Raw genomic sequence first — 25,599 nt, 5'->3', positions numbered from 1 at the left:
AAAAAAAAAAAAAAAAAAAAAAAAAAGCTAGCACACAACAGAGAATCAAAACCTACAGAGAATGCTCAGGGAAGCCTAGCAGAGAAAACAACCTCTATGCTGAGTTCATGGAAGCTGAATATTATGAATTGAAAAGCATAAAGAAGTTGAAGGTAGCTAGGGGACAGAATGCAGGAAAAGTAGAATAAAATGCTGAGAGATGATGCTGGAACCCAAAGCAGACAGCAGGTCATGGAAACTCCAAGACACATTAGGAATGTCAGGCTTTCCTTGGAAAGCACTCAGAATTCTTTAAAAGTTTCAAGCACAGAAATGGATGGCAAGATCAGATCTGCATTTACAAAGTTCAGAGATTTAAGCACCACAAAAGGGCAAGCTAAGAGGCTGTTGTGATTCTACAGGTGAAAAGTTATGACAGCCCAGACTGGAGAAGGATTTGGGGAAGGAGAGAAGTAAAAAGACTCAAGAGAGATTTCTTAAGGAAAGAAAATTGAGCTGGGAGGTAATTAATGTGGGAAATAAGGTACAAAGATGAGTTAAGGATGACTCCATGTTTTACGTTTATTTAGACCCCAGTATTTGCATCCGTGGGATTCTGAGCATCCAGAAACAGGTCTATAGAAAATAATCATAAATCCCATTTTGGCAAGTAGAGTAGCTACACTAAAAAGGTTAAAATAATCAGGTTAAATTAATTTTAGTAATATATTCAGCCCAATCTTTCCAAAATATTATTTCAATATGATCAATATAAACAAATCATTGATATATTTTGCATTCTTTTTTTATATGAAGTCTTAGATATATGGCAGGTAATTCACTCTTAGGGCACATCACACTTTGGACTAGGGGGATCTAAAAATAGCACACAACAACCTATTGATCATATTGTACTTGTTTCGTGTAATTATATCTACACACACACAAAAATGTTTACCTGAAGTTTGGGATATATAAATTCAAGAACTATGTGGGCCATTTTATCATTATAGGAACCTGAAGAAAAACAGTCACTGGCATGTATTTCTGTTATGAGGTCCTGACTTACATTGGCAGAACTAACACCTCCCCTGTCTCACCAGGAACACTGAGGTTATAGAGGGAAGTTGGTAGAAGCAGAAGCTGGGAAAGGAACGCTATCCAGAATACCTGTGGCTTCTACAGAAAGCATGTTTTCAGAGCCGATGAGAGAGAAAACAGTATAACCAGCACTCATGCAGATCAAGTATGCTGTCATTTTAACAAAACATAAACTAGACTCTGCCTTGTAGAGAGTGGCAGTTTTTTCTTCACCTGAATATTAAATTGTGTGGCCAACTTCAAATATTTAAGTACTTCTGTCAGCTCAGCTGTTGGCTTTGAGTCATAGGAACCAGTAAAGCAGGAAGTGCCAGAAAGGTAAGCACCTTCAGATTTAAGGTAGTGAGGGACAGGAATAGAAATTTGCCAACGTCAAACACAGAACTTATAGTGAAAATGGACCAGACGGGGGGCCTACCAAGGAAAAACTCACATTCCAAGAGCTTGGTTATTAGCAAAGGGGGAAGAGGATGTCTTGTTTATGCAGCTATGTAAAGCCTCACTCCCTGCCCTCTCAGGACCTCTTGCTGCGGGAGGGAGGTAAGGGTTGAAAGTGAAGACAGCAGGGTGCTTATGCCATATTAGATCTCCATCAACATGCAACCCCAAAAGATCATGACTGTGAGAGCTTTGTAAATCAACTCTTAGGGTGCTTGCCCCAGGGCAAATAGCACAACAAATTAATCCCTTCTCCATGAAATGCAGCAAAGTTTGTATCTATGCTGAATTCAAATTGCTCATTAGCTCTGACATGTTCCTAATGAGGTTATAATGCTTTGGGACAAAGATCAAGCCACTGAGTGCAAATAACTAGGGATAGAATCATAGAAAGATAAAATTAGAAGGGCCTTAGAGGAGTGCCTCTCAGACTTTAATATAAATCACCTGGGCACTGTAATTCAGGACAACTGGGGCCCAGTCCGAGATTCTGCATTTCTAAGAAAATCCTGGTGCTGCTGCTGCTGGTCCACGGACAACACTTTGAGCAGCAAGGCCTTAGAGATCATCTCATTCAGTTGCCTCTCCTAGAGGTGAGAACATCAGCGCCAAGAGACTTGTAACTAGAAGCAGGCTGAGACTTCCAGGTGGCTAATTAGGGTCAGTTGGGTACTTGCCCATAGATCTGTGAGTCAACCTGAACATTTTAAATAGAATCTAAGGATTAGAGTGACCAATCATCCTAGTTGACTGAGGAAGTTTTTGGAACATAGAATTTTCCTTTTTAAAACAAGAAAAAATCCAGGAAAACTAGGATAAGTTTTTCATCCTGCCAGACCCTTTTGAATCTACTTAAAATACAGCATCAGGCTTACATTTTTCTCGACCTTGTCAGTTCCTAAGTGGTGGGATCATGACCTGCTGCCAAGGCAAGAACCTTAATATCCCGTCCCAAAGATCTCAGAGAGCAAATGCACAAACAAGGTTGAGGCTCTACAGAGCCTACTGACAAGTGCCTCTGCAAGAGACAGCCTACCAGTAGATCTCAAAGTAAAGCGTAATAAAGGACTACCAAGATCATGCAGAAATAAATATTATAGGAGCATATAATGTACCTTTTAACTATACAAATCTATTTTCCTCATTTGATAAATGCATGTAAGAAATAAATCACTAATTTTTATAACTCTCGAAACACTCATTTAAAACATCTTTGGTAAAAACACTAAAATAATAAAAATCAGGCTGCATCCTGAGAATAAAGAAAAAATCATGCTCTACCCAATCAGAACGATTAGAAATCAAAATATATCCCTAGATATTATTATTTTACTCACTGGAATTGGTCTCACTATCATTAGGTAGAAAAATGAACTCTATAGAAAGGAAAAATAAAAAATCTGCAGACTATTCAGTGCTAGCAGTGCATTGCTAAGGCTTCCAAACCAGAATGCCAAAGCACTATTCCATATGCATTCAAAACACAGAGTCAGTACAGTCCTAATCACAATGATTCTCACTCCCTGGAGTTTACCTGTTCAAATAAGAGGCCAATGTAGTCTGACCGAATTATGTGACTTAATATTCATGGAATTAGGACACTTAAAGGAAGAAAAGAAGTGTGGCTAAATACATACAATGCATTTGGAATAAGTAAAAGACAGAACCTTAGACACTCAGCAATCATTACCTGGAAATTAAAGAGGGCAGGAGCAATCCCACAATGCATTATAAACAGCCCAGCTGCTGACTTAATGGTAGTTTGAGTAGCATAACCGAGAAGTCCTTGCTCCAACATTAATAGGAAATGTATTGTAGGAATCCAATAGTTCATGAAATTAACAAGGAAAATGAACTGAAGTGAAGCAACTTTGCAGGTAATAGGAGGTATCAGCAATTGCTTTCCCGGAGTATACTGAACACTTAAAAAGAGCTTGGGAAGAGTACATGTATATAAATGAGAGTGTACATTATTAGAATTTTTAAATAATACTTTTAATTTATTTCAAACCCTCTGTTGGTTGTAGGTCTCTTTAAGAAGAAGTTATGGCCGGGCGCGGTGGCTCAAGCCTGTAATCCCAGCACTTTGGGAGGCCGAGGCGGGTGGATCACGAGGTCAAGAGATCGAGACCATCCTGGTCAACATGGTGAAACCCCGTCTCTACTAAAAATACAAAAAATTAGCTGGGCATGGTGGTGCGTGCCTGTAATCCCAGCTACTCAGGAGGCTGAGGCAGGAGAATTGCCTGAACCCAGGAGGCGGAGGTTGCGGTGAGCCGAGATCGCGCCATTGCACTCCAGCCTGGGTAACATGAGTGAAACTCCGTCTCAAAAAAAAAAAAAAAAAAAAAAAAGAAGAAGTTATTAGCCCAAAATGTTAATAAGAGGTCACAGGCTATGAGATCTGGTCCAGGAATCCAGGAATGTTGCAAGTTAACTGCCATTTAAGTCCACTTCAAACTACTATACACTCATGATTCAGCAGCTGTCAAAATTATTCCCATTTCACTTCAGTAGAGCTACATACTTCAAATAATCTAGAAAACAATTTCCCTTCTATAAGCCTCAACAGCAGGAATAACAGATGCATGCTCATCAGCATGCTAAAAAGTATAGTTAACTCCACTTACAAACCAATTGACATACGATGAAAAAGAACACCTCCTCCACAGGCACTGCCATGGACAACACGACCAAAGCTTGCATTGACCGAACAAGAAGCTGAAAGCGTTTCCATAGAAGCAAGAATGTGACTCCTATTTTTCCCAGACAGAGACCCATCCAAGTCTTCCAAAATTGCTGCATGAGGAAACGGAAATGCCACTAAGTTTGAAGAGTTTGTAAACTTCAACTGGCTAGTCTTCACAGTAAATCCACCTATAAATTGGAAGACAGAAAGATTATTACACAATGGCACAAATAGCAACTAAATTCACTGGAGTAATGGTCTCAGGATTTAAATTGCATAGTTATCCAGTTTTACAATTCACCTATTCACACAAGAAAAAAGGTGTTTTCTGTGGGTGTTTTACAGTGAGTGTTGACTATATGCCAAGCTCTGGTATATGCTAGAGATACTAAAAGGTATAAGAGCAGCATTGGCCCTACCTTCATGTGGTATATAGTTCACATTGTAGGGCAGTGATTTTTCTACCAGGGTTGGTTTTACCTTCCAAGCAACATATAGAACTAATTTCAATCATTTTTGGCTCTCACAACTGGGGAGCTGGCAGTGCTACTGGCAGCTAGTAGGTAGAAACCAGAGATTCTGCTAAATAGCCTACAATGCACAGAATAATCCCCACAACAAAGAGTTATCTGGCCCAAAATGCCAATAGCGCCAAAGGTAAGAACCTCTGGTCTAGTTGGAAATAGAAACAGAACACATCAATTTATTACTTACTAAACACTAAAGATGCTATGGTTTAGTCTTCCAATCTTTCTGCTTCCATTCCTCTGTGATGAGTCTAAACCCTCCAATACCTCTTACTATGAGGTTCATACTTTAAACATTTACCTTCAACAGCAAAACTCAATTAATCACTTAGGCAAATAGTTTTAGTAATACACTTTCTAAGTATTAGCTCTAGGGCCACACTTCTTGGTAGTCTTTCCCCAATACTACCCCCATGTGATTCATTGGTACTGTCAGTCCAATTGCCTAGAAAGTATGGCAGTGATCTAATTCACACACCCATGTCATTAAAAGAAGAAAACTGAGTACACATCTCCCAGTACATATACTACCATACCATAATGTATTGTGTGCATTATAAAATACACAAAAAAGAAAAGAAAATAAGATACACATAGAGGCTCTAATGTTTTCATTCTGTGTCCCAATAGAGTACATGCAGTGAATTAATTCATGCATGAAAGTCTACACAATTGCACCTCTTGCAACTTCTGTATTTCATTTAATACCACAAACCACCTGCAGCTCTACATTTCAGTCATATTGGACTTCTATGTGATTTTCCAAGCAAACTTGCTTCTTGGATACTATTTCTTTGAGTATACTGTTCCTTTAAATTCTTCTTTCATATACCTTCTTGCAAACTTCTATTCAACTTCCCAAACCCTACTCAGGAATACCCTCTATGAACTCTTGCCTGACCCCCTTTCTTGGCCCCTTCACTGACTTTGTTGAGTCCTCTCGTACTGCGTTCATCATGCTCTCTTACAATAATGGGCTTGGACATTTATTTTTGTGTCTAGATCAAGAGTTCCTGGAGGACAGAAACTATGTGTTTTTCATATTTGCACCCCCTAGGTCTTTAAGCACAGCCTGAAATAGACAGCTTTAAGCAACTGAAGAGAGGGTGTAGCCAATATTTATTCCATGAAGAGGAATTGGAGCTCATAGAAGTAGTGTGATTTTTTTCAATGTCTCATGAATTATATGAAATAGTGAAGATTTAAAGAATTAAGGAATTGTGATTGCAAGCACTTGTTATGAGGCATTTTTATTTCCATTACTATTTCTACAATCCTAAACTCAGATGCCACCCAAATAAAAAAAAAATCTTTCATTCTGCCTACGTAGGAAAAAAAAAAGTCAAGTGGAGACTTGCTGATTATTCATTTAATTAAAAAAAAACAAACAATTATCTAAATTGGTGATTCAAACCACAAGAGCATATTTATTTGAATTACTTGGTTTGGCTGTTTACAATGATTAAATCAACTAGATTACTCTCTACCTCTTCCACCTTGGCCCATGAGTCCTCCAAGTTATTTCTTACCACCTCTGAGATGTGGTTAAAAAGTGAGCAAGAATTCATGTTTCCCTTTGTGCATACATCAAGCAATGGGCTGTTGAAAACCTTAAGTACCTAAACTTTGGCTCTTTCAGGAAAGGTTGTATGCATGTTAGTTTATACCCAGGTACCTACCCATCTAACTCCATTCATTCATTTAATCAATGAACTGCCTCCTAGGCACCTGGCTCTGTGCCAGGTACTAGTAATAAAACTCTGAGGAAGAAAGACATGATCTTTGCCTTTATGAAGGTCAGAGTCCAGCAGAGACATAGGACCATAATGATAGAATGTGATAGGCACCACAATAGGAGGAGGACAGGGAGCTGCAGAAGCTGCATTGGGAGAACCTCCAGGATTTCTTTTAGGAGATTTAAGCAACAGTTTCTACTGACGCAATCTTATAACTGAAAGAAATAATGATTCACAAAGTATGTGCCACTATTTATAATACTGATTTGAATATTGGCCTTATTTATCATCTGTTCTGTCTATTCAAATAATTACCTTGTCCTCGGGAACAGCCTGAACAGGTTCTAATGGCCACACAGTTGATGAGATCAAAATTAACAAAGGTCGTGTTAGACACCATCAGTTCCCATCTTTTAGGAGTTTTAATCCCAGATGACATACACAGGCTTCCCTGTAATTTAAAAGAAAAAAATAAAAAAAGCAAAATAAGAAAACTGGACACAAAATACAATTAATAATGCATTAATAAAAACAAGGATTAAAAAAACAAGCTGTTGACTAACAGAAAATATTTGCTAATCACATAAATGACAATGGTCCTGTATCCAGAATATAGAAAGAATTCTTAAATTACAACAGACAATCAAAAAATCAGAAAAAAAAACCTTCAAAAGATAATCCAGCAAATAAAATATGCAGACAACAAATAAGCACAGGGAAAAAAAAAATGTTCAACATCATTATTCACTAGAAAAACACAAATTAAGATCACAAGAAAATATACTATGCACCTATTATAATGGATAAATGAAAGTATAGTGACAGTAGCAAGTGCTGATGAGGATGAGAAAGAATTAAAACTCTCCTGTGTTTCTAGAGGAATGCAAAATGAGACCACCACTGTGGAAAAGTTTGGCAGTTTCTTAGAAAGTTAAATATGCCCTTATCGTATGACCTAGCAATTCAACTCCTAGATATTTACCTTAGAGAAATAAAAACTTACATTTATATAAAAATCTGATGCAAATGTTTATAGCAGTTCCATTTATAATCACCAAATCTGGAAACAAGTCAAATGCACCTCAACAAATGAATGGATAGACAAACTGTGTTACATCGATCTAATGGAATACCATTCATCAGTCATAAGGAATGTAATATTGATACATGAACAAGTTAGATGAATCCCAATGGCATTCAGGAGTGAAAGAAGCCAGTCTCAAAAGGTTACATACTTTATGACTCCATTTATATGATTGTTGAAAAGGCAAAACTATTGTGATACAAAATAGATTAGTGATCCCCAGTGTTTTAAAGTAGGAGGAGGCTGTGGCTACAAAGATGGAACTAGGAACTGGGGCAGATACAACTGTTCTGTGTCGTGATTGTGGTGGTGGTAGTTATACAAATGTGTACATGTGTTAAAGCTCATAGAACTGTATATCAAAAAGCAGCTTTGCAGTATATTAATATATTTTAAGAACTTTAACAATAAGTCTGAAAAGACAAAAACAATAAATGTTTTTATAATTTTCCACAAAATCTTTTTGACAAACACTATCCGATCAAGTTGCTAGTGCCTCACTGTTCCATTGTTAAGAATAGCCTTATAATTGAGGATTACCAGAAATTTTTCAAGAGCTCTCAACATGAAAAACAGTGAAACAATAAACAAATAACAGAAAGAAACCCAGTAAACAAAAAGTTAGTCTAGAAATCAGAAGAAAACAAAAACTGTAATTAATGGCCTCAGAGAAATAAGTATATTATATCCACGAAACAGAGAAGCCTAAAAAATGATTTTTAGAAAAAAATAAAAGAAATAGAGTAGAAAAATGAAATTCTATATCATAGAAAGTAGAACAAAAAGACAAAGAGATAAAAAATCAGTGAGAACATTAAGATGAGAAAAACATTCCAGGAGGCCCAATATTTAAATAATCATAGTTTTAGGGAAAAAAAGAAAATATAGGGGAAAGAATTATCAAAGAAATAATTGAAGAAAACTGTACAGAAGGAAATAATATAATTTTCCAGACTGAAAAGTCCCACTCAATATCTAGCACACTGTTTAGAAAAAGAGCCACAGCAAAATGCATCATATTGAAATTGCAAAACACCAGGGACAAAGAGACATTCCTAACAGCTTTCAGAAAGAAAACAATAGAAGGTTACATATAAAAAACCTGGAATCTGAGTATCCCCTTTTTTTTTTTTTTTCTGAGACAGAGTCTCATTCTGTTGTCCAGATTGGAGTACAATGGTGTGATCTCGGCTTTCTGAACATCTGCTTCCTGAGTTCAAGCGAGCCGGGACTCCAGGCACATACCACCATGTCCAGCAAATTTAGAGAAAGGGTTTCACCTGTTGGCCAGGCTTGAACTCCTGACCTCAGGTGATCTGCATGCCTCAGCCTACAAAGAGCTGGGATTACAGGCATGAGCCACTGTGTCCGGCCCAGAATCTGAGTATCTTAAAACTATTCAAACTTAAGAGCAGAAGGAACTAGAAGATGATGAAATAATTGCCTTCAACATTTCAAGGCAAAATGAACTTCAACCTGGTATCTTATAACCAACAGCCTACTAATAAATGCGTCTCCATACATAGCTCAGAGCTTTTACCTTACATCATTCGGTTTTTTGTTGTTGTTGTTGTTGTTTTTAGAAATTTACCTTTGGTTATGTTCAAACAAAATGAGGAATTAAACCAGAAAGGAGGAAGATGTATGAATCAGAAACAAGAGTTCCAATACTAGACTGACATGAAGGAAATTGTCCAAGGGAGCTTCCAAGACCTAGCTTTGAAACCCTTCTTATACTTGCTGGCGCAAGCATAAACACTGGATTGTTGCTTGGCATTATCCACTAAAGCTACAGATGATTCAGCAATTTTACAACTTGGCTTGTATTCAACAGAGATGCATGCACATGAAGACCAGAGGCATATGGAATAATATTTATAGCATCATTATTTGTAAATAACCAAGTTTACAAATGATGAAAACAATGTAACATCCATCAATAGCTACGTAGCTTTAAAAAAAATTGAGATGGAGTCACAAAATGGAATACTACCTAATGATTGGAAGAAGAAATAACTGTAACACACAGAAACATGAGTGAATCTCACAGATATAATGTTATAACAAAGAAGACAGGTACAATAGAGTTACATGCTTTAGGATTTCATTTACACAAACTTCAAAAACAGGAGAAATTAATATATATCAATAGAAGGCTGAATAACGCTGCCCCTTTATCTAGGGAGCATGGAGTAGGGTTGAATGGGGAACACAAGGAAGGGAAGCTTTAGAGGAGCTGATAATGTTCATTTCTTTACTACTAGCTTTTATTTTTTAGAGACAGGATCTTGCTCTGGCAATGCTCTATTTCTTGTTCTCAGTTGTATACATAAACATCATTGGTTTGCTTTGTAAAAATCCCCTGAGCTATTCCCCTGTGATTTGTGTACGTTTCTCTATAAATGTTATATTTCCATGAAACATTTACCTTAAAAAGTAGGACAAATACAAGAGAAAGGTAACATAGAAGATGAGAGGGTAAGGAAAGAAGCTAAAGGAGTTTAATGTCCTTGCATTGCTTACGTAAAGTTTAACAGAGCTGATGTAACTTAGACTTTGTGAAGACAAGCAGGCACATTAAAAATTTAAGGCCAACAATGGAAATAATCATAACAGAATGGATAACTTTCAAATGAGTCAATGTAAAAAGATACTATGCAATGCAAGAAAAATAAAAATAGAAAAGAAGAAAAAAACACAGAAACCAAAAATGGATTACAAACTCAAAGTGCACAATAAGATGGTAGAAATAAATGCAAATATATGGGAGACATCAGCATGTGGATGGTAATTGAAACCACTAGAGAAAATGAGATTTCTCCCAGGGAGAGCTAGTATATTGAGAAGAAAAGGGGCCCTACAACAGAATTTAGGGAAACAAAAAGATGAAGGGTCTAAATTGAAGAAGACAAATCCACAAGTGAAAATGGGAAATCACCCTAGAGAAATAGGAGGAAGAATAAAGCAACTCCATCAGCATCTGTCTGAACAAGACATTTTTCAAAGCAGCATCATCTGCTCAAATTAATTACAATAACAACAAAGATAGCCATCCTACAGATACTTTGATAAGTAGGGTGACCATAATTCAAATTAAAATCAGACATTTTTTAGTGTGAAAGGGTATATTAATTAGACAGAATGCTGGGCCAACAGGTATAAACAAATTATCCACCCAAACCAGGATATATCATCATGCTATAGCACATCTCTTTCTTGTATATTCAAGCCATCCTTACAGAAAGTCATTCATCTCAATACAAAGTTAATATTGGCTGTGAAAGAACCAACACATATACAAGTATGTTTATAGGGAAAAAAAATCCTTCTAATGTTAAAAGTTCTTCCAGAAAGGAATGTTTATGTTAGGATATGGCTCACTGATAATTGTATGCCATCAACTACATGTGAGTAGAAAGTCTCACAATGGACAGGCCAAATTCTTTAAAAGTCTTAATTCCTAAAGGAATGGCAGGCACAAAAGATAGAGGCTAAAATCAGAGTCCCATACCACAGAGGTCAGGCACCCTCTTTTTCTTTTCCTTTTTTTTTGAACTGACACCTGACAACATAGTGGTTCCCAAATAAATCTGAAAAATACTGTGCTAAGTAAAGGTTAACAGATTGTTTTGCTTGTTCACTTTAATGCTAGAATTTCTCAGAGCCTTTAGTATATTTTTTCAATGAATTTTATTTCATATATTTGAAGTTTACAACATGATGGTTATACTGAAGCAAATTCTATCATCTCACAAAGTTACTTTTTTGTGACAAAGGCAGTTAAAATCCACTTATTTAACAAAATTCCCTGACACAATACAATTTTATTATTTCTAATGCTTATGTTGTATGTTACATCTTTGGATTTGTCTGAGATTTTGGGAAATAGAGGGTACGGTAAACAGCACAGCATAATTATAATTAACCAAAGAATCTTTTTCTAGCCCTTCTATCCAAGGGCTAGCCTTCCATGAAAAACACTTCAGGGAACATTGGTATAGGCACTAATAAATGTCCATTGCTAAAGCTATTTTCCATGTGCAATTGAGTATTTGACCAGGAGAGGGAGGATATAAGGGTGGTCCTAGCTCCGCAATACTAGACATGAACCTTAAACTGCCATTCAACTTTCCAAGCCTCCATTTCCCCCTAAATTCAAGAATTTTAACCAGCTCATCTCTTAGGTAATAGTTGGCTCTTTAATTATGTGGTTTTATGATTTGGATAGCTAACCAGCATCCAGACAACCCCTAGAACAAAACTGTTTAACATTTTCCACCATGGGACTCTTGTCTGCACTTACTTGTTAAGAGACTGAAAGGCCCTCAGCTGTACTACATTCCTAGTGAATCATACCCCAAGGGTGTGATTATTTTTGATTACCTCGTGATAGGCACCCTTTTGTCATAATTTATATCTTAATTTATGTCACTCTCCCATTAATTATGATGTCTATTTAACATCAATTAAGATACTGCAACATTAATTTATCAAGACAGTTACTCAGTTTGATGGGAATTTTGTGTTTTACATCTACTCTAAGGTTATTTCTGGAAAAGTTAAGGACCTTTGATGCACTGCAGCATCACAGAATCTAAATCTAGGTACCATCCTCTATTGAAAACTACACAGTCTGCAAAGAAGATCTTCTCTCAAGGTAGTAATCCTTTTAGAGGAAATAAACACTGCCAGGTATTTATCTCCTGAAAAAGATAGTTCAAAGGAGATTTTACTAAGAAAAATTGAGAATTAAACCCAGGAAAGTGTAGCCCAACAAGAAAATGCCTTTAAAATCTTCATATTTTTATCTACAGCTATGAAATAATCTTCAATGGAAGCATAAGAATAAAAAATTATCATTTAAATTTCAATTGGACTAAGCACTCAGGAACAAACTGAAGAGAATATTCTTTCCTTGGTTCTCAAGAAATCTATGATTTTCATAACAATGTGATGACTAGTATGAATGTAGCTCTAATAAACACAAGAACTTAGGGGATCCATTAAAGATCTGAAGTCTAAGAGACCAATGACAGCCCTGAACCACCCCCCTGTCCCTCCTCAGCCCCCTCCTGCCACCTCAGGGACTAGTGCTTACCACCTGGAAGTACTCTGCCCCATCTGCATTCTTGTATCCTGATAAGTCATCTAGAGCCCGATTTTTATCATGTAGAAATCCATACTTAGGAAAGTATTAGTGAATCACATACAAAATCTTAATATAACAAACTATGCAAATTTGTATTTCATAATTTGACCTCTTTCTATATAAGTAATAATCCTAAATTGCAACCAAATAAAATTCTGTAAGCTACTCATGACCTTTGTGAATTTATATGTACTCATAACATTAAAACCTGTATATATTTGAGTTTTATTATCAATATCACTACTATTACAAATAAAAAGCTCCTTTAACTTTTACTAATTAAACACAAGATTCACTAAAGAGTGCTATTAAAACTGCATATCCTGGATCATCAGGGGGCCCAGCATATGTAATTTTTTTGTGATGGGCAGCCTACAACAACCACACTAAGGCACTTACCTTGTGGGCAAAATGACCAAGTAATAAGCTGTCAGTAACTGAAGTATTTGCATCACTTTCCAAGATGTCAATTCCAAAATCTCTGCATGAATAAACTTGGAAGTTTTTCAGGTGAAGATTGCTACTTCTAAAAATCTATAAAATACAGCATGTTACTGCAAAGGTCTGAGGCTTGGTTTTTCTTGCAGACTTCCTGTAGCTTTTAAAAGTATTGATTAAGTATAAACAAGCATGCTATATTGTATTAAAGCACCTTTTGTCCATCAATGTCGATACAGGTATCCTAAAGTTGCTGTGAAGTCAACACTAATGAGTCTCCTTTGGTAACATCCCTTTGTACTTTTCATTTCTCCTCATAATAACCAATACATTAAAAAGATCAATGTGAATTCTCCACATATCTAAAATAAACTTGGACTGGCCAAATCACACAATGTTAATAGAGAAAAACATAGCATCCAAGAACTCTAGTGCTTAACATTTTCTTCAATGTATTATATATTAACTCATATTGTCAGAAGATTGCAAATATGAAATAAGTAGCTTGGCATGACTACAGGCTCACTGTTTGTAATTTCAACGAAAGTTATGTACATATATGTTATGATAACCCAAACAGGGTCATGTAGTAACAAAATGAGCTCAGTAGAGTTGTAAGCCTCCTACTTGCTATGGTTTATGCCTGTCCACCAAAAAGCACGTGTTGAAAACTTAATCCCTGATGTAACAGTGTTAGGAGGTATGTAGGTCATGAATGGATTAGTGCTCATTACAAAGGGACTTGAGGCTGTGAGTTCTTTCACTTGTTCCTTCTTTGCTTTCTTTGCCCTTCTGCTATAGACTGATGCAGCAAGAAGGTCCTCACAAGACACTGGCCTCTCAATCTTGGACTTCCCAGCCTCCAGAATCATGAGCTAATAAATTTCTGTTTATTATAATTTACTCAAATTTTATTAAAATGGACTAAGACACCACTTGTCAGGGAGACAGAGCTGCTCCTATGTTTACATGTTTGACCAATTTTTTTGCTAATTTTATTTATTAGTACATAATCACCCATTTTAAGTTAATTTTTTATAAGTAATATGAGGTAGGATACTAATTCTTTTGTGTGTGACTATCTAGTTGTACAAGCGCCATTTGTTGAAAAGATTATTATTTCCCACATTGAATAGTCTTGGTGTCCTTTGTCAAAAATTACTTGTTTATAGATGTGTGGGCTTTCTCTGGACTCTCACTTCTATTCCACTGACATATATGTCTATCTTTGTGCCCATATACAAATTGATTACTTGATTACTGATTACTTTTGTAATCAAGTAATCAATTTGTATATGCGCACAAAGATAAACATTACTTTTATAATCTGTCTTGATTACTTTTGCTTTGTAGCAAGTTTTTAAATAGGGAAGGATAAATCCTCTTACTTCATTTTTCTTTTTTGGTATAGTTAGAGGGAAGTTTACTTTTTAAATTTGCTGCTATTACATTGTTTAATTTCCCCCTTATTCATCCCTATAAAAGTGCAATTCCAAGAGTATTTTTATTACTTGGACTTTTTGATTGATTAAATTTGAATGTACAGAGTTCAAGCTGTAGTTCTGTATTTTTTTTCTTCACAGGTTTAACATTTCAGATTACAAAACTTCAAAAAAATGGCTTTAATAGCATCTTTTAATATTTTCATTTCACTAGATTATTTCCTCTAGAACAAGGCTATTCAAGAGCAGGGAGATAGAGTTTAAGCCCCTGCAGGCATAAACTGCATAAGGAGGCACTGAACAAATGTTTCTACTAGATTTGTTACCCCTATAATATTTATAGTGCTCATGGGAAGCATTTTATAAAATTAAATGAGAACAAAATACTAAATACATTTTGGACTCCACCTGTTAGCTATCCTAATTATATATTTGTGGGCTTTCTTCAGCCACAGTTATCTTTCTTTTGTTGGATATACGAAATAAATCTTTTACTTCCTTATTGTGACATTATTATATGTATTCTATTTCCTGGAGACTCTACAAACATATTTCTTCATCTATATTTCTTATGCTCCAGATTTGGAGACAAAGACAAAATGTATGTAATTTTGACTGTATAGCAACAGTGGCCCTGGATAACATTTACATGCTGCTGTTAAGAGTGAGCATGCAAAGCTTCCTTATAAGAAAATCACTGAGATAATGAAAATTAAATGATTGAATATGAACCTTCTTTTCTCTTTTAAGAAAAAAATAGAAAATTTAGCTTACTGACTAAAGAATGGTATCTTGAGCTAGAATGTTTGTGTTCCAATGGCAAATAGTGTTTTTCTTTAAGACTGGAGCATGTATGATTCAGGATATCAGGACATCAAATGCCAACATCTGGAGTCTAGATTCTGCACTTGGTTGTGCTACTAAGCCTTAATTTATATCTCTAAGTAGGGATGGAAAGAATAGGTAACCTCTGTGATCTCTCCTGGTTATAAATCGCTATGACTCTGCTGTTCTCTACTACAGTTGCCAAAAATGCACAATGGAGAAAATGACCTAGCTCTGGATTAGTGACTAGGAATTTGTTTAACAACTACTCTACAAGCACCTTTGATCCACTGGTTCTTTAAAACTGTGATAGCACAGCGACGCTCCCCTCAAGGGCGAGTCATTCCCATGTAAGTAGATATGCATAATGAATTGCTGTGAGAAAACAAGTGACAGTTTTAATTTAAAAACAATTAACAATAACAACAACAACGAAAACTTACCTGGGCACCACCTGCACTTTCCCAAACTGTAAAGTTCTGGAACAGGGTGGTGCCAGTGACATTATTCCAAGGTGGCTGAAATTTAGGGTATACAAAGAGACCACACCTAAAAAGTGAAACAAAGAATGAAATTAAGCCAGTTTTTATGTTTCTAACTTCTTACTTTTTCTTGTTGGAAAATACAAAATAAAAGTAACAGATAAGGGAGAGTGGAGGTAGATAGAAACCGTGACCCTTCCCCTGACTGTTCTTGCCCATCCCTCAGCCCTTCCACTTTTACCCTCTGTGACCTGCTCCGAAATCCCAACAAAATGTGGATTACTCCAGAGTCCAAGCCCACCAGCCTCCAAAGGGCTCTGCATATTTGGAAGTTAAATTGCCCTCTCTATCGAATTCTCTCTGGCCACAAAAGGTACATTCTGTCCTTCTGCCTTTTCAAGTGACTCTCTTCTCTTTTCCATCAAACTATTATGTTCTAGAAAATAAAGTTAACACAATTATATACAAAAGCCAAGACATGGAGGCAGCCAAGATGTCCATCAATAGGTTAATGGCTGGGGAAAATGTGGTGTATACTTTCAATGGAATATCATTCAGCCTTTAAAGAGAAGGAAACCCTGCCATTTGTGGCAAAGCAGATAAACCTGTAGGACACTGTGCTGGCTGAAGTAAGCCAGCCACAGAGGAGCAATAGTACATCCTATCACTTAAATGAGAAATCTAAAATATTCAAACTTACATAAGCAGAGAGTAGAATGGTGGTTGGCAGAGGCAGGGAGGAGGGGAAAATGGGAAGTATTCGTCAAAGGGTACAAAGTTTCAGTTATGCAAAATAAGTAAGTTCTAGAGACCTACCGTACAGCAAAACGTCAAAGCATAGATTACAGCAAAATTAACAATACTGTATTCTATACTTAAAAAAGTGCTAAGAGGTCAGATTGTATGTCAAATATTCTCATAGTAATAATTCAAACAAAGAGGGCTGGAGGAAAGCTTTTAGAGGTGACAGATATGTTTGTGGCATAGATGGCGATGATAGTTTCAGGGGTTATACTTATCACCAAACTCATCAGGTTGTACACATTAAACATGAACAGCTCTTTGTACGTCAGTTATACCCCAATAAAGCAGTTTCAGAAAATACTTACATAGGAGCACCACCAAGTCTCAAACAAATGCCAAAAGAGCATTACACAGAAAAATGCGAAATCATAAGACTCACAGCCAAAATGTAGATGAATTTCCACAAAGTTACCTGGTACAAGAATGTGCAATGTTCTGAGTGAAGGAAAGAAGTGGAGCTCGTGATGTCTGGCTGGTCACGAGATGGAAAAAGTAGCCATAGCCAGCAGCACACACTCTGTTCCCCTACAGAAATTAAGGAGAGTTAAAAAATAGATATCCCATGTGTGGTAAGTTTGCTGAAAAGAAAGACTCTTGTTTGTACTCATCCCACTTTTACATTCACTTTCTGTCAAAGTACATTAGTATTTTATTAAAAACTCATTTATTCTTTTTTTTTACTTTCAGAAACAAAAATACTGATACGGTTTGGATCTGTCTCCTCTGCTTATATCTCATGTTGAACTGTAAAACCCAGTATTGGGGTAGGGCCTGGTGGGAGGTGATTGGATCATGGGGTTGGTTTTTCATAAGTGGTTTAGCACCATCCACCTGGGTATTGTTCTCACCACAGTGAGTGAATTCTCATGAGATCTGGTCACTTAAAAGTGCATAGCACCTTGTGGCCCCCACCCTGTCTCGCTTCTGTTCCTGCCATGAAATATGCTGCTCCTACTTTGCCTTCTGCCATGAACAAAGACTCCCTGAGATCTGAGACCTCCCCAGAAGTTGATGTTCCGTGTTTCCTGTATGGTCTGAAGAACCATAAGCCAATTAAACCGCTTTTCTTTATAAGTTACACAGCCTCAGGTATTTCTTTATAGCAATGTGAGAATAAGCTAATAAAAATATTATCATTCTTCTTCCTCCAACCAGATCAACTAGATGCAATTTTCCCATCTTAATAACTGGTATCTCATGTTCAAGCCTCCTTCTGAGATACCACAGTGAGAAGTTTACTTATAACATCTAAGATTCTCTCTTTTTTTATTTTATTTTATTTTTTCCCATTTATTTTATTGCATTTTAGGTTTTGGGGTACATGTGAAGAACATGCAAGATTGTTGCATAGATACACACGTGGCAGTGTGATTTGCTGCCTTCCTTCCCATCACCTACATCTGGCATCTCTCCCCTTGCTATCTCTCCCCAGTTCCCCACCCCCCACTGTCCCTCCCCTATTTCCCACCAACTGACCCCAGTGTGTAGTGCTTCCCTCCCTGTGATAAGATTCTACTGTTTTGTGAATTCAAGAGTATATGGTTGCTCTCCAAGGCAAAGGTGTACCTTGAAGTCAAGCCTACACAATATGTCTCTCTGGTTCTTTGAACAAATCAATGATTTGTCTACAGGCTGAAGGCCACATGATTGGACCTTAGTTCCAAGACAAAGTGACTGAGTTCAAATACAGCTCAAATCTCTTCAAAGTGCTTTTGTCCTGATTACACTATTAAGTTATCTTAATATTTCTTTATAGGTCTTACTATCTAAATAATGTATTTTATGTGTTCATATAAAATCTGACTTCTCTCTATTGGACCATATAAGTTTGGGGATCTAATTCTGATCAAGCTGAACAGAATGAGGTTATCTTTATAAATTCAGTGGAGTACCTACAATATGTTTATCCATACGTAATATATTGTTAAGCCAGAATAGAAAACCAACTTCCTAAAGGTACACAAATGCTGGGTTTTTTTTTTTTGTTTGTTTGTTTTTTTGGACTACTCAATGCTTACATTTTTTTGTTTCCCATGTGTTTGAACCAATAGGCTTACTACAAAAATTCAGATTTTCAGCTTTTCTGAGCCCAAAATCGTATCAGGTAGCCACTGGCCAGCTGAAGATAAGAAGGGCCTGCCTTCTTGGTAATGGATCATTTTTCCACAGTCCTCACCCTCTTGTTTCACTCATTTATGATGCCTTTCTAGTCTCTGCAGTATTTGAATTTGCAACCTCAACTACAGGCAATGATGTAAATGACATGTTGGCTCTTCTATGTAAGTTTCTATTTCTCCTTTCCTGAATCACATCTGAGTTCTCTCAGTGTCACACTCTCACATCTCAAGGATCCCAAGCCCTCTCTTTACCATATCAGGGAGAAAAAACTTTGAGAAAAATTAGAGGCCCTATCAGGCTGCTACACTGCAGTGATGCTATTAGTGGGAGAAATGAAGGACTAATTGATCAAGTTGTGGGAATAATTCCTATGTGTTCATGTGACCTCTCTCAGCCTGCGTGGCTGTCCAGAGCCAAGATGCCCATGTCTTCCTGGAGAACAGAAGTTAACGAACAGGCTGCTCAGACGTAAGGCTTGTGCTACATGTATTTAGTCTCCAAGGCTCCCACATGATTCATCCCTGATCACCTGGGGGTTTTTCATGGCCTGCTGGTGTAAGACAAAGAATGCCTGGAGTGTCCTCTCTAGAAGTCACTTAATCCAGGGAACACAAACTATGGGGTTTTGAGAGCTCTTTCTGAACACTGGCAGCAGGGTCACAGAAAAGGGAATGGGGAGTCATAAGGACTGCGACACTCAACAAGATATTTAATGTCTGTCTTTAAAAAACAATACTTCAGTGAAGCCCTCTATGTGGGTCTCAGTGGGGACCACACTGTGAGCATCCCCTAGGAACAGTTTCTTAAACTTTAGTGTGCACCCTAGTAGAGTTGTCATATTTAGCAAATAAAAACACAGAATGTCCAGTGAGGTTCAAGTTTCAGATAAAAATAAAATGTTTTAGTATAAGTATGTCCCAAACACTATCTGAAATTTAAATTTGACTGGATATGCTGTATTTTATCCAGCAACCTTCACCTGGAGGTATATGAGACAAAGATTCTTAGATATTCTGATTTAGTAGTAAGGTGATGAGGAAGGGATGAGGGACAGTATTTGCTACTCTTGGGCATCACAGGGTACTCAGATAGGTCTGCTGCAGGTGATATTTTGAGCCCATTTTGAGAACTACTTCTCTAGAGGTGATTGAGAGAGTAATGCTAAGAGTTACTAAGGGTCCTAGGAGATGTTCAAAGAGGAGAGAGACACTAGAAAAACTATTTCCTGGAGATTTTTTTTTCCCATGAGTTGCTTTGGAAACCCACTGCAAATGGAAGTGACTGCTGAAAACTGAAAGTGGATAGAGACCTAGAATATCAGAATACTGTCCCTCATCCCTTCCTCATGACCCCGCTACTAAATCAGAGTATCTAACAATCTTTGTCTAATATACCATTGCTAGATACCCAGCAAAAACATTGCCCAGCTCAGTGCAAGTTACATTTATGTTGAACTTTTTCTTTTCCTTAGAAGTACTTACTTTTTAAGTTATGATGGAGCAGAATAATAATAGTCATACTGAAAAATCTATAGAGAAGGTGCTACAGTCCAGGCACTAGATTCTAGAGTCTCATTTATTTTTACAATAGTTTTATGAGTTTTGTATTATTATTGCAATTTCATAGCAAAGAAACTGACACTCAGAGGTGTTGAGTAACTTTCCCAAAGTCACAGAGCAAATAGTTGTCAGAGTCAGCTCCATCCAAGTCCAAGCCTGGAAAAGTTAGGGACTAGAGTAGAGAAATGAAGGTAGGACTCAAAGGCAGGATGCCCAATAATAGGGTGTAAGTGAAGAAACATAAACAAGGGAGTACAAAGCAGAATCTTGTCACTAGGTCATGGGCAGAAGAGGCATTTTCTGTGGCCTCCCCAATAGTAGAGACAGCAAATTGAACAACATCCTTTGCAGAAGTCAATGTAACATGGACATTCAAGCAAGGGAAATTCCAGAGAGAAATTAACCATCCAACTATGCCAGCTCCTAAAGGTGTGCATCTATTGTCACAAAAAAAAAAAAAAAAAAAAAGTGAATTAATCCTGAAAGCACCAGAAGTAGCGTTTGATATTGCTATATATCAAAATATAAGACACTGGGGGTAGTGTTTGGTTTCTCCAAACCTGGAGAGCATTTTGCAGGTCAGATTTAATTAAGGAGTTGCTCTTTCCACACCCCAAATCCAGAGAATATAAACTCCTTCTCATTCTTACCGCATGGGGAAGAAAGCATGCACAGCTTAGAGTGCACAGAAAGATACATGGGTAGGGGTGTGGGACATTTCCCAAGAGTAGTCAGGAAGAAGACATGACATTTTGAAGAGTACATTTAAGGAGGTGGGGTTTCTGAAATTTCAGCATTATGGAGATCCAGTGTTATCAAGGCTCAGACATGTTGATGAGGACCGGCTTCTGACACAGGAATTTTGAGCAATGAAGATGAAAAGACTGATTATCTGCGATTGTCTTCTATTGTCAATGCAGACAGTAGGGATATGGACTGGATGCAGACAAGAGGATTTAATGAGGAAGTTCTGACCTATCCAAGGACAGGGTCTTGCACGGGTCTTTCACACAGCTCAGGGAGTTTTACTACATTCTCAGTAAGGATGGATCGAAAGTGAGGACTCCATACCTTTTTGCTTATAGCTATTCTCTGTGACTTTATCCTTAGACTGAGTAAACTCATTTCATCCCATGGTTTCAGTCATTCTACACTAATATTTCTATTGATCTTAATTTCCACATGAAAGGACAACTTTAGATATTATTAAAGGTAACTCCCTGAACCTGGCTAATCCACTGGCAGTCATGATATAGTGGCACCCCCAACGGGAAGAGAACTTAAAGACCCTATTCCTTCCTGAATGTACCACATGTTCCACAAGGAACACACACACACACACACACACACACACACACACACACATATTCAGCCAAGCAAAGACAATATGGGGGAGAAAACTGAAACAGATTGCTCTTAACCCAATAATGCTCAACTCCCTGCCTTGCGTAAGAGAAAGAACGAATGCCTCAACCCCTGGAGGCCTTCAGTTTTGGGGGAAGTGTAAGTCAGGGCCAGAGTTCACCCTGACACTGGAAGCCTGACCAGCAGGCAACAGCCAGGACCTGGTCAGGGAGGCCAGCACATGCCAACACAATCGCCCCAGGCTGTTTACTTAGTTCTGGCTTCTATGCACTGTGGGTCCCAAATGTTCTCTTACCCTGGGTATTTGTAAATAGCCATTCCTTCCTCATTTTTCATTTAGTTACAAGATGTTTTGTTCCTTTGTGAACTAATTGGCCCACTCTCTCCTGCCTTCATTATTTTGGAGTCTGAGCAATTCTTCAATTTCCTAAAAGCACTTAGAATTCTAATCACGTGCCCCACCTACCACATGGTACTCATCAAAAGTGGCTTTTGGATATCATTGAATATTAAGATGAATCACTATTGAAGAGGCTAACATGACTTCAAAGAACGAGGGCCATTTCTAAGACTTCAATGGTCTTACAGTGGCCTAGTCTAGAGCGGTTGTTGTCAATCAGGGATGACTTTGTTCCCTGGGGAACATTTAACAATGTCTGGACACATTTTTCATTGTAACAACTTGGAGGATGGATAAGAGAGAAGGGGGCTACTGGTACTCAGTGCATAGACACCAGGGCTGCTGTTATACAGAGGATAGCCCCGACAACAAGGAATTACCCCGTTCAAAATGTCAATATCATCATTGAGAAACCTTGGTCTATAAGTCTACACTGGAGTCACATATTAGCAAAATGACCCACACCCATTTTCCAATATCCCATCTCCAAATTTTGATGAAAAGACAAACCTAAATACAAAAACATAATTACATTTAGAATGCTTTGATAGTCTTTACTAGGAAACTATTCATATCATATAAACAATCAGGTATGGCATCAGGCATTCCCAGAAAAAAACATTTATTAGCATTAAATCAATTATCTCAATTTTTCTCTTCTGCTAGAAAACAGAGTATGCACTCATGCTTCTTGGCCTCAAGAAGAATCACTGTCTATTAGCTGGCAAATACAAGTGCCCAATATATCTCTTCACCCCTTGTAGATACACAAAGAAATACTACAGCTGTTGTTCTCAGTCATAATTACACAACACAAACCTTCCCCAGTGAAGTGAAACTCCATCTTCCCTAGGTGTGTCTCTCTATACCCATGAGCCTTGGGAAATGTCAGAGGTATATAAGAACCGAGAGTCAGAGAAGGGGGCTTCTTAAACACCCAGCTTGTCTGCAAGTATACAATGAGAAATGTGGACTAGAGGCTAAAAGTGATCATCTCACTTGTCCACACAGCTCTATTTCATTACCAAGGAAATGTGATTTCATTACCAAGATCTTAAGAGGAAAGAAAAGGTTCTTACATTTCAAAATATATATTCCAAGGACTGCATCCTTATTCATCACCTTTGCCAGCACAGATGCTCAAAAAGCATGTGTTTTTCATGAATAAATGGGTTTGTTGAATTATCTGTCCCAGTGCCATTAGCATTTACGGCACATCTGGGTGATCACATGTGAACGTTTTCCAAGTGCATTTAAAGGTGGGCAGGAGATTGCAACTTTGTTCCTCTGTTAGCTGATAAGGCTCACTTTTCTTACAAAAAAAGCACTTGAACAGTCAGATCACATTGCTTCCTGGCCCTTCTTACTCTCAATTCCAATTGTGTATGCTACAAATGATTCATGAGGAAAAACCACATATTTATGCAGGCAGCTGGCAGCTTGCGGGGAAGGGTTTAAGGCAAGCAGGGAATTTTGTGTGGAAATCAATTCTTTGCAGAAGTCAATGTATCATGGACATTCAAGCAAGAGAAATTCCAGAGAGAAATTAACTGCCCAAGTAAGCCAGCTCCTTGAGGTGTACATCTATAGTCACTAGAAAAAAAAAGTGAGTTAACCCTTCAGGCAGCTCTTAAATATGCATTACCTATTGAGTAAGGAAAGCTTGGGAACTGAGGTTGGGCCTTTAAATACAGAATTCCTTACAAAATTGATTCACAAACCAGAACAAATTCTCCTTAAATTAAATGCATGTCTCCAAAGGGCTCTTCTTCAGAGCTTTTCCACGGACTATCCTAAACAGGAGTCTGGTCATAGGAAATGTCCAACACCTGCATAAACATGGGAGACTCTGAGCTCTGGAAGTGAACAGTCCCTAGCTGTCTGAAAGCAAAGACTTCCCAGCCAGAGGGAATGTAAACAGGTTCACATAGGTTATATCTTCTGGAAAGATGCAGCCTCTTGACAGATAATGAGCTCCTATCAAAGGAGTCCGACTCCGGTGCAGGAGTTCCTGGGGGAAGACAGCCTGGGCATGGAGTGCTCTAGGAAGCTACAGGTGATGCTTGAAAGAACCACCATCAACTTGCTTTTGGAAAGCATGGCAAAGGACTATTTAAAAGCGTACCAGGGAATGCCACAAGGCCCCTAAAGACTCAAGTGCATACCACTCATGAGTCCTCACTGGCAAGAAGGTACAAAGCCCAGGTTTTGCTTCTCAGTGAAACTGCCCTGGACTCATCTCAGCTCTGCAGGCTGGGCAGGAAAACAAGCATATCACCTGTGGCTATAAAAACTAAAAAGGAATATCACACTTGAAATTTATCTGCACTATGCCAGGTTGAAGGTAAGCGAACTGCAAAGGTGACTGACTGCAAACCCAGGTGAATTCTTTACATTGTGACTGAGAGTTTGGTCTCGGCTCTGTGACAGGGCAATTTGGGAATAATATAAAACTACAAACCATTGCACAGACTTAAGAATCATTTTTCCTGCCTACCTACCTGCCTGGTCAGAGATTTCAAGGTCAGACTCAGGTATGTGGGGAGAGAGAGTTTAGGCTTTCAGAGTTGGTTACCCAAACATGAAGATTAGACCATCTTCTTCAAGTCTAAATAAATGCATTTGTTTAATTAATATTCTCATACCAGTGTCAATGTCCTGGCCTTAATTCAGCTCCATGACTATGGTTATGGTTATGTTATCATTGGAGGAAGCTAGATGAAGGGCACATAGGAATTGTCTTTTACTGACGCAGCTTCTCGTAAGTCTGAAATTATTTTAAAATTAAAAGTTAAAAATAACAAAGAAAAATCCTAATTAATCACAGTTTTCTCTCAGATCTCTTTGCTTCACATATTGTACACATACACCCAAATACGTGCACACACATACACACACACCTTCTTATTGTGAACGCCTCCTTATTATCCCTTTGGAATACAGGTATATTTCTAAAATATGTTTTTCAAAGTACTTTGTATATCATCCATACAGGACACAATAAACACTAATTTGGCCAAGCCTGTTGGCTTACACCTGTAATCCCAATACTTTGAGAAGCTAAAGTCAGGAGATCACTTTAGACCAAGAGTTTGAAATCAGCTTAGGGAACACAGGTTTTTTTCACATATGCCCAGTTGTCACCTATGTCTTTAAGTAATGGCACATCCCAGACAACAGAATACAAAAAACACTGAATAACAGAAAGCCAATGGCACAACTGAAAAACTGGACTAGGCTTTGCAAGATTTAATGCTGACAGCCCAACAGAATCTAAATGCTTCCACTGACTAAACTTATTTTTCAGCCATCAAAATAACTTTAGAACTTTGGAACTTGTTCTTTACTTTCCTATTTTCTTCCCCCATATCATTTGGTCATAGATTTATGCCTACATTCATTCATTCATTATATTAAATACATTTTTGAGCAACTACCATGTTTTAGACATTGTGCTAGTGTC

General features: G+C 37.6%; 1 protein-coding gene across 1 annotated transcript in view; it reads right to left on the bottom strand.

The window, feature by feature from the left end:
• Positions 1–25,599, bottom strand: part of PKHD1 (PKHD1 ciliary IPT domain containing fibrocystin/polyductin) — a 364,705-nt gene that overhangs the window by 126,515 nt on the left and 212,591 nt on the right. The window contains exons 43-47 of the mRNA XM_037727929.1: positions 17,107–17,219; positions 15,852–15,957; positions 13,103–13,237; positions 6,786–6,921; positions 4,149–4,395 (exon numbers count right to left, since the gene is read on the bottom strand). Coding sequence (XP_037583857.1) covers positions 4,149–4,395; positions 6,786–6,921; positions 13,103–13,237; positions 15,852–15,957; positions 17,107–17,219 — 737 coding nt within the window. The remainder of the gene's footprint in view (positions 1–4,148; positions 4,396–6,785; positions 6,922–13,102; positions 13,238–15,851; positions 15,958–17,106; positions 17,220–25,599) is intronic.

The sequence above is a fragment of the Cebus imitator genome, unplaced genomic scaffold (assembly GCF_001604975.1).
Source record: "Cebus imitator isolate Cc_AM_T3 unplaced genomic scaffold, Cebus_imitator-1.0 Scaffold248, whole genome shotgun sequence".
NCBI lineage: Eukaryota > Metazoa > Chordata > Mammalia > Primates > Cebidae > Cebus > Cebus imitator.
The sequence above is the reverse complement of the archived record's forward strand: the minus strand, read 5'-3'. Positions and strand labels throughout refer to the sequence as shown.